The 9455-nt window shown below is 33.2% G+C and overlaps 1 protein-coding gene across 1 annotated transcript; it reads right to left on the reverse strand.

The window, feature by feature from the left end:
- Window positions 1-1199: 1199 nt before the first annotated feature.
- Window positions 1200-5269, reverse strand: LOC132560933 (TNF receptor-associated factor 6-like). Its single transcript, XM_060225636.1, has 4 exons — window positions 5223-5269; window positions 3153-3311; window positions 1818-1931; window positions 1200-1404 (listed from the first exon to the last, which is right to left on the reverse strand). Exons 1-4 carry the CDS (start codon window positions 5267-5269, stop codon window positions 1200-1202), a joined length of 525 nt encoding a protein of 174 aa, XP_060081619.1.
- Window positions 5270-9455: the final 4186 nt, after the last annotated feature.

The following is a 9455-nucleotide window of genomic DNA, read 5'->3' on the forward strand; positions in this document are numbered from 1 at the left end:
TCTTGACAACAACCGTAAATTGACTTTTCTACGTGACAAATCATACCTACTACTTGCTCAGATATAAATATTAATTAGTATAACCAAAAAATATTAGTATCAGTAAGTAGCACTGAATACCTGTAACATTTCATTTACATTATATTTTGAAAAAAGAATTTAAAACAGACAGCTTCAAAAGCAAAACCAAAAAAACACATTTAGAAAAAATGTTAGGATTACTGTATAAATTTTTCTTCTTCAAAATATGAATGTGGCAACAGTTCACATAATTAAAGAAATCACAATGACCATTTACAAATAATGAATCATTTCTGTGAAACAGCATTTCTTTTGATTTAGTCAAAAACATTTATCTCACTCCCAGCTTTATGATTTTCTTTCATTAGTTTTGGGGTTAAAAATTTATCTTTCCAAGATTTTCTTGAACAGCTTAAATAACATTTACTGTATTAAATTACCATTTGTTTTAGCCACATCACATTTGTAAAGATCATTCAGTTTTCAAACAGATACCCTGGAGTAATTTAATGCCTAATCAAAGGACAAATTTTTTTTACAACAACCTTATTTATCAAAGCAATGTCCTCTTTTTCCTTGAAGCTTTGCTTACACATGTTCAGAGTTTCCTCTATAAATAACACAAAATTCATAAATCTTTACTGATGAACACAGCTGTCAATAAAGCACAGAACAGAGATATCACACACATTCTACCATCTTTTCCTCGGACTGAACACATAAAATTATCAATCACAGGCAGATGTAGTCTCTATAGCTGATCACCACTCTACTTTTCTTTGATCTTTCAATACTTATTTAAAATTAACACTTTGTAGCTAAACAATGAAGAGGACTCTTTGAATTTTCTATTGACAATTTTGGCTTTTGATGTTGCATGTAGAGATTATATAATACAGCCAGGAACCTGCCATAAAGACCAAACCCAAAAACCTGTATATATTGGATAACAGGTGTATCAAGGGTAGCAACTCATTAGAGGAGAAAAACAGATAAAATGTGTTTGAATTTCTCTTCTGAGAAATTACAATCCTGGAGACAGACATGCAGTTTGAGAATTGGTGTAAAGTCCCTTTGGAATAGAGGCAAGTCAGCAAATCAATGTCACTCCACAACTGGCAGAACAATACATGTACATAGTACATGGTAAACATTATCTTCTGGTGTTCAGAGTTATGTCACAGAACATCTGTACTATTCCGAGAATGTCTGTACATTCTTCTTGTCACACGTAATGATAATGATTTAGATCTTAGCACTCTAGATGATTGAGCTCCAGCTTTGGTATGGAATTTTAATCTCTTTTCACTTCCAACATCCTTATCAGGTAATGATGTTTTCCTCTTGTTTACACTTTTATTCTGGATTCTATTCGGACAAACCCTATAATAAAGAAATATTAATCATTAGTTAAAAATCAACAAGTTAAGGATCTTTCTTCAGATAAGCAATAACCTTTCATTGCAAAAAACTTCAAATTTTATATCGCTCTTAGCCTTTTTTTTTAAAATTGTGTTCATCAATAAGAAAAGAATTCTCTGACCATGTATATGGTATTTGCTAGATTGGAATTTGATATAACAGCTGCATAAAATTTGTTTTCTTCAATGTCTCCAGGTTGAAAACAAAAAGAAACTTGACTCTGCAGGAAACAATTTTTGTTCCTAAAAATGGCATAAGTCTTTGAGGATATCAAATCTTTAAACCTTGTTACCGGTCAGCTAAAATCTTTACTAATACAACATTAAGACTAAGCTTACAAAATCACAGATCTTTTTACACTTGGTTATACTCACATAAGATGTGACTCCATTTCCCATTCCCACATTTCGACAGTACAGCCTTCATGTGGACACGATCTCACACCCAAGCACCGCTGATGTTCAATGCTATCCTCAGGAATATCAGGTCTGTCAATCAAAATGAAAATATATAACACACTGAATATAAAATGTTTTAAGATTCCCTCTTCCCTAAATCTTCATTAGCGATTGACAAATTCACCTTGCTGCTGATATAAAAATAAGTTTTTTTTAATAGAAATAAATGATTGCAAATTTTTCGTAAGTCTTCAACAAGATACATATCATTTAAAAAAAAAGAAAAAGAATCAGTAATCAAAAGTGAAGTATTTTTTATGAAAATTATGTTTTAACACAAAAAACTTAAAACAAAAACATACTAACATACAGCATTTTTTATTGTTATAATTCATAGTACCATTACTTATGTTCACAGACATGTAGCAAAGTAGATCTAGTGTTAAGCTCCATTATATTAAATTTAATTTGTCATATAATACATTAGTTACTGACACAGGTTTTGTCTACATGTTTATGGGAGATCAGTAACAGAAATATCACAGTCTCTCACTAGAATACAAAGAGAAGAGATACAGTTTTGCTTTTTGACCTGTATTCTTTTTTCCTTTTCTGCATACAAATTGCTGTTATCTTATTTCAGATTATCAAAATGTATCTGTATATACCAAACCTGTAATTTTCAAAGACAATATTTTTATGAACAGATTAATCTTGATAAATTTCACTATTGAAAAAGGGAAGTTTTCCCTTAGTACCATTCCCCCTTTGATTATAAACAAATTCCCAATCAAGAAAATATGCTTAAAACAAGGGAAAGTTTCCCCAAAAACAGCTACCAGGTACAATTTTACTTAACATGTTTTCAAATCATGTAATCATGAAAAGGAAATACCAGATCAATCTCACCTCAATTTTGCATGTTTTAATCGTGTAATATTCATGTATGATATATTTTAGCCCTATCCCTCTTTTGAATTCGGACTCAAAGGGCTGTCTGAAATTTCAACATTTCTCAAAATAGGAAAAAATTCTCCATTTTTCACAATGGGTAACATTCCTCAAATTCTAAATTAGCTCATATTAAGGTATTGTATAAGCAGTGGTTATCTTCTTAATGTACTTATTACCTAAGGCAATTCCTGGACATTCCAAATTGACTGCAATTTCTTTTTTTTCAAACTGTAAACTTTTAAAATCGATAAGGAATATAGTTTCTACAAACAAACATTTGTGACTAACTGACACAGCTGAAAAACAAAACTTATTCTCCATCTATTTTCATTTTGATTTCTCCTAAGTTAGTATTACCTGATTAAAGGAAACATGTCTTCTTTCAAACATGTTGGACATTTGTCAAAGCTTGGTCTTCTAATGTCATTATTGTATAAACAGTCATCACATACTCTGTGCTGGCACAATCCATAAACCATTTTTAGGCGTGGAGACAAGCAAACAATACAATTGAACCTGAGAAATAGAAATGAAATTTAATGTCAGCAAATTTATGAGTCAGATAATAATCTTTCACACATACTTTCATTTGGACAAACTTCAGATTGCAGGCAGATAGTGTTGGTTCTTTGTTACACATTGTACAGATATTACACGATCAGTGTATATATATATATATATATATATGTATGCTAATATCAATGTCAGCGAAATGAGGTTAATCACTTCATAAGAAAATATAGCTTATGAAAATTATCTCTACCCACCACAAGCTAGGGCTTGAAAAAGCCATCTTACCAAACACTACTGCATCCCCATTAACAAAGATTTTAGTAAACTACCATGTAGTAATTATAAGGTGATTTCTAAACTTCCTTTTACACTATTACTGCCTTTACACATTCTTGACACTAACCATCATTTACCCCTTTCTGCATCTCTGAAGCATGTTATCAAAAAACTGAAGGTTCCATGTGCAATACAATGTGGACAAGATGAAAAGACTGTTATGATCTTTTCTTGTACATTAAATTAATCTTGATTAAATCTCATTATAACAATAAGTTGTAATGGCTTTGAAGTTGGGTGTAGTGCATTTGTAATCCTCAAAGGAGCGTATCAGCTTGTGGTCGGTCAGCCTGCTTGTGCCTTCAATTTTGCCATGACATGTTCCAGGGATGTTAAGAGAGAAAGTGATCATGATCCTTGGAATAGTGAGGATGGACCCTAAACCAGATTATTACTTTACCATCTGATAGAGTGAAACAGCAGTCTGTGACAACAAGTATTGTCACACAATTGTGACATCATTGAACAAAAACAAGTATGGTAATAGCAGAAGGACTTTAAATGATATCACAACAATTTATAACAATGGTGGAGTAACACAACTGTCGTCAAAAAGTGTTAGAAGACTATTTGACTTTGGATCTGCTTCAGGACAAAACTGCAATGGACAGTGCCAAACCAATGGTCCAATGTAATGTTCAGTGAAGAGACCGAAATAGAAATAGGTAGATGGTAAAGTGTATGTTGGCATCACAACAATGAGTGGTTACACCCTACTTCGGTGTTGGCATGCTAATTTCCCTAGATTGAAACGTAGAAATTGGTAAGTACATTTCCATTTTAGATGATAATCTTTGGCCTGTGATTGTTAGACATTTTTCAAACACCCCTGGATTCTGCAAGAGGAAAATACCCTATGTCATGTGTCAAGAGAAACCATGAAGTGGGAAAAGTAACAATTGTATCTGAACTCTTCACTGGCTGTCAAAAGGCCTGATTAAAACATAATTGAAAAATTATGAAAAACTATCAAAAACACAACTGTCTAGACATTTAAATGAATAAAATCCAAAACCGAACAGCCTTATCCGTGTCGTAACCGACATTTGGAGTAAGCTGCCAATTTACTACATACAAACCTTCTATAATTCCCTACCACAAAGATTACAAAGTGTAGTTAGAGTACAAGGACAGATAACCAATAACTTTAATTTCAGGCCTTTTTCGTGTTTTTGAGATATTTACATTTGTAATTACAATGATTTCACAGACTCCACAGTGACGTTACCGTTGTGCGACAATACTAATGGCCAATGACTGGATATTATAATAATAAGGGATCTCGATGTCAATAGGATAAAGTAACATTGCTGCTCTTTGGAAAACAAAAATACAGTTACCTTTTTCCAGCACGTCATATACATAGTACGTAGAATAATAAAACTGATCGCAAAGCATTCATACCACGAGCATAGTAAAGGTTTGTTTATGTTTCTTAGAAAGTGAGAAACATTTGTGACCCCCCCCCCCCTTTCCGAATCGGATATTTTCCCACGACTATTGTCGGTTATGTGAATATTGGCTTAAGTAGATAATTAGCATAAAAAGTCAAGAAACTTCACTCTTCTTAAACGTTACCTCTGTTCGAAAACATTCTGCGTTGCTTCTAACACAGATGTTGACATTTTCTTGTATGAAATGTTCTCTGTTCTTCCTTCGCGCCTGTGATATCACGTGATTACATACGAACATGCGATTAGTGGAATTGTCACAACAGCGACATCTTCTGGTACCAGAGAGAAAAAAATATATGAACCGGTAATATAAATTACGAAGATAATCGGGCAACGTGAAGAGAAAATGTTAGGTGTGTCTAATAAGAATTATGTAGAAATGTACGTCCGCATCACGTAAGCAAACAATGATATGGTAGTCGTCGAGACAATTGGTCAGATGTTCACTGTAAGGGGCTCAAACAGGGGTAATTACTCCTTGTTTCGATTAGAACAGAACATGGGGAATAATCGAAGTGTTTGATTTAAGATCAGTATCCTGGTCTGATGAAAATAATTTGAAACTCGATCAGCGACCGAGCAGTGCACAGCAATCTGTATCTGTATTGTTACGCTGCTAGATCCTAAAATGGTATAGTCGCAGCAAGATTTTTTTCATCATCACCAAACTTTTCATATCAACATCTTGCATTCCTTGAAAACAACTAAGGGCGAATTTTCTTAAGTGATAATTTTTCATCAGTTAGCATAGTTGTGCATTTTACAACATATTGGCTTCGTCCTTAATTCAAGATGGCCGACAGAAGCCATTTTGGATTTGACATTTAAAGTTTTGGTGGTTATGCAGAAAATAGTCTACATTTAATAAGGCTACATAGTTCTACATGCCCTATTGACCTCTTGCTTTTGAGTTGTTTTTAGGCATTGTCACACTGGTATCTAATAGAGATGAGAATTATTATCAATATCTTCTAGGGAAAATGTGACACTAAATTAGCAAGACATTTGTTTTCTTAAATTGTGCTTTATAGTCAAGCCACCCTCTGCTGATGGATTGAATTGAAAGGAAGCAATTCTAATAAAACCACAATGCTCCAGTTTGTTCACAATTCCATTCATCCAGAATAAAATGGCACAATTTGCATGAGTTACACCATCCAGAACGAGTGAAAATTTATAATGTGGATCAGTGTTTTTCATTTGAACATTTTGCAATCCTGGCATATATCCATGTTTGTTCTCCATATTTTCTCTCTGCGTTTTTCTGTGATTAAAGACAAATAAAAGGGAAAATGTGGAGTTAGGAGTCCAAATAATCCATATTTTCTCCATTATTTATAGCATGATTTTTTTTCTAATGTTATCCACACTTTTGTTTTAATTTTTACAAAAATATATAGTAAATTGAGTCCAAATGCTTTCATTTGTGTTTTTTACAGTGAAAGAACAGAATAATACATATTTTCATCTTAATGTATTTTCAGTCAAGTTTATAGCATCAGTAAGCTAAGTCAAAATCTTGGACCTTTGAATCAATTATTGTGAAACCTTTGAAATACCAGTAATTAGAAGATTGTACCTTTCATAGGCCCCACGGAAATATGTAAAATTTTGTTGCCATTTGAGACTGAGTACAGTATCAGAACAGCGCTGGCTAGTGGGATGAATAGGGATGGAAATTTATTTACTTTAATGAACCTATGATCTGTCTTTTTGGCCATTTCCAAATGATAGAACATGCAATTCTTATTTTCTCAATAGATATTATTTGTGACAAAAAGGGTACATGGTAAATATCTCTTTATTAGGACCACACAGGACATAACAAAGGCCACATAACAACCAATTCAGTAGAGGTTTCAAGATGTGTCACTAGGTTAAATCTCTAGGAAATGAGAGGGTGTTGTTGGCATGTTTGTTTTAGGAAACTTAGTTTAAGGATAATTCTGTACTGTTTTGGTCGTTTCCTTTCAAGTCTGCACACTTTACCAAAAGGGATCTGGATAGCATGTTAATGGCCTTCTGCATGATGTTCGATGAGGTAACAACCCTAATGACCTGGCAGATCATTTGCAGATGAATCTAGCAAACAAACAAAACATACATAACTACTTGCCTAGTATCCCCTATGAACCATCCCCAATACTCCAGTTGTTACAATAACTTTCGCTCTCTGCACCCCTGGATCATGACATGGCAAAATTGAAGACACAAGCGAAATAATTTGATTGATTCCATGAGAAAAAAACAGACCAATCACATTCTGATAAGCTCAGTTTGAAGATTGCAAAGGAGCGACACCCAACTCCAAAGCCATGACAATATACCGTTATTTGGTCTCAAGAACTGTTTGATGTACCTCCAAGGATAAAACTAGACTTCTTGTCTTGTTACACATGGAACCTTCAGTTTTGCCAAGACATTTTCCAGGGGTGCAGAGAGTGAAAGTGGTTGAAGATGCCCATGAACATGCCTATATCTATTTTCTGAGTAAAAAATTGATGCACTTTACTACATCTGGTAAAAAGTTTGCTTCTCTGAAATTGCTTCTTTGAAACTTGTCTGACTTAATCACCATGACTTGAAGTTGATTTTATTTAAAGAACAATTTGATTTGACTGATTTTGAAAGAGTTGCTGCCCTTTGTTCTTTAATAATGTTGAACTTGTCTGAGGATCTCCTGTTTCAGTTTTCAGCCAATGCCTTTCAGACTTGTAAGCTTAATCAGCATGACATGAAGTTGTGTTAACGTGAAGGGTTGTTTGATTCAGTCATCTGTATTTGGAATAATAACTTCTCTTTGTTTCACAGTTTTCAACTGATCTCTAAACCACAAAAATCACATTTTCCCTTTATAACAGTTTGATTTAACATATTTTAAAGGAGTTGTTTATATTTGTTTTGATAGTATTTTTTTTTTTTTTTTTAAATTTTTTATTTATCCAAAACCACATGAGGAATAAATAGAATCATATATCAGTCTATAACTCCCACCGTCACACACTTACACAGAATAGTCATGCATCATTTTCACCACTAAACACACAGCATTTTGAGTTGCACACTATATCTTAACTATCATAGACACTTTGTAACACAATCACTCTAAACATATATTTATAACTTGCAGCCATACTAGTACTCCAACATTATTACATATACAAACAACATCAGTATCTGACATCAACGTCATCATATACAATCATCACATACCATCAGCATCATTATGGTCACCTATCAACATTAGCATCATCACACTTCAGCAGCATTACACATCTGCATTATCACATACCAAAATCAGCATCGTCACACCTCAGCATCATCATATATACAAACATCAGCAGCATCACACAGCAGCATCACACATCCTCATTATCAGCTTCTTCACACACTTTAACCTCCATGCATAAGGATGCTGCAGATTCTTAGACACAGTCAACATCATTATCTTCATCATCAAGCATACATACATACATAGACATGCTAAGTTCAGTAATTTCTCCATAAACTAGTATGGACTCATAACAAGTGAGCAACTAACAGCTGTCACTCTATCACTGTAGTTTTGATAGTATTTTAATTTTGTGTAGAGATCACCTTTCTCAGTTTTTCACCAATTTCTCTGAAACTTGGTAAGCTTTATAACTATTACCAGGTACATAGTATTACATCAAATGTCCCGACATCTCCCTTCCTCAATTTTTAACTAATTTCTTTGAAGCTTTAAACCACAGCATGAGATTGTATTCTCCAAAAAGTTAGTGCTCTTTCTTCATTTCAGCATTTGAATCTTGTCCAAACGTTTTTTTCTTTCAGTTTTCAGCCATTCCTTTGTAACTTTGTATGCCTTAATTTATCGTTAATACATATAGCAAATCTTGACATTTTGAATCATTCTTCATTTCTATATTAAATCGTGGTGATATAATGAATTTTGGATATTTATTTGGCACGGGACAAGCTTATATTGTTTAGCCCTACAGTTCTCTTTTTCTATGCAGATCTTAATTGTGGTTTTTTTTCCTCCTTTTTTTTTAGATGACATTTTTTTAAAGTTGCATGTCTTAACACTTTGTGTTAACTGATCCATATAAATACAGATGTACCTTTAAGTAAGCACACCTTGACTGTGATTTTTTGTATGTCCAGAATATATTGTAAAGGTTGAATGAGATACACCTGTATATTTTTGATAAGTTCATCAACTGAAATAACTGAATGGTTACTGTTAATGTATGAACGCAGAAAAAAATGAAAAAGCTACCAGGTTCTACATTGTCATCACACACAAAATTATTATAATTACTGTAACAAATTAATCAACAAAAACATGTATTGTTTCATGGTGGTACCTTTT

Source organism: Ylistrum balloti, unplaced genomic scaffold (assembly GCF_031769215.1).
Source record: "Ylistrum balloti isolate Yb309-2 unplaced genomic scaffold, AGI_CSIRO_Ybal_v1 Utg371132, whole genome shotgun sequence".
Taxonomy (NCBI): domain Eukaryota; kingdom Metazoa; phylum Mollusca; class Bivalvia; order Pectinida; family Pectinidae; genus Ylistrum; species Ylistrum balloti.

Bases quoted from the DNA above. Each gene is read 5' to 3' on its own strand.
- LOC132560933 (XM_060225636.1), bottom strand. From the start codon at position 5,269: ATGTCAACATCTGTGTTAGAAGCAACGCAGAATGTTTTCGAACAGAG. The intron at 3,312-5,222 runs GTAACGTTTAAG...TCTATTTCTCAG, and splicing joins CAGAATGTTTTCGAACAGAG to GTTCAATTGTATTGTTTGCT. The intron at 1,405-1,817 runs GTGAGTATAACC...TCTTTATTATAG, and splicing joins GAAATGGAGTCACATCTTAT to GGTTTGTCCGAATAGAATCC.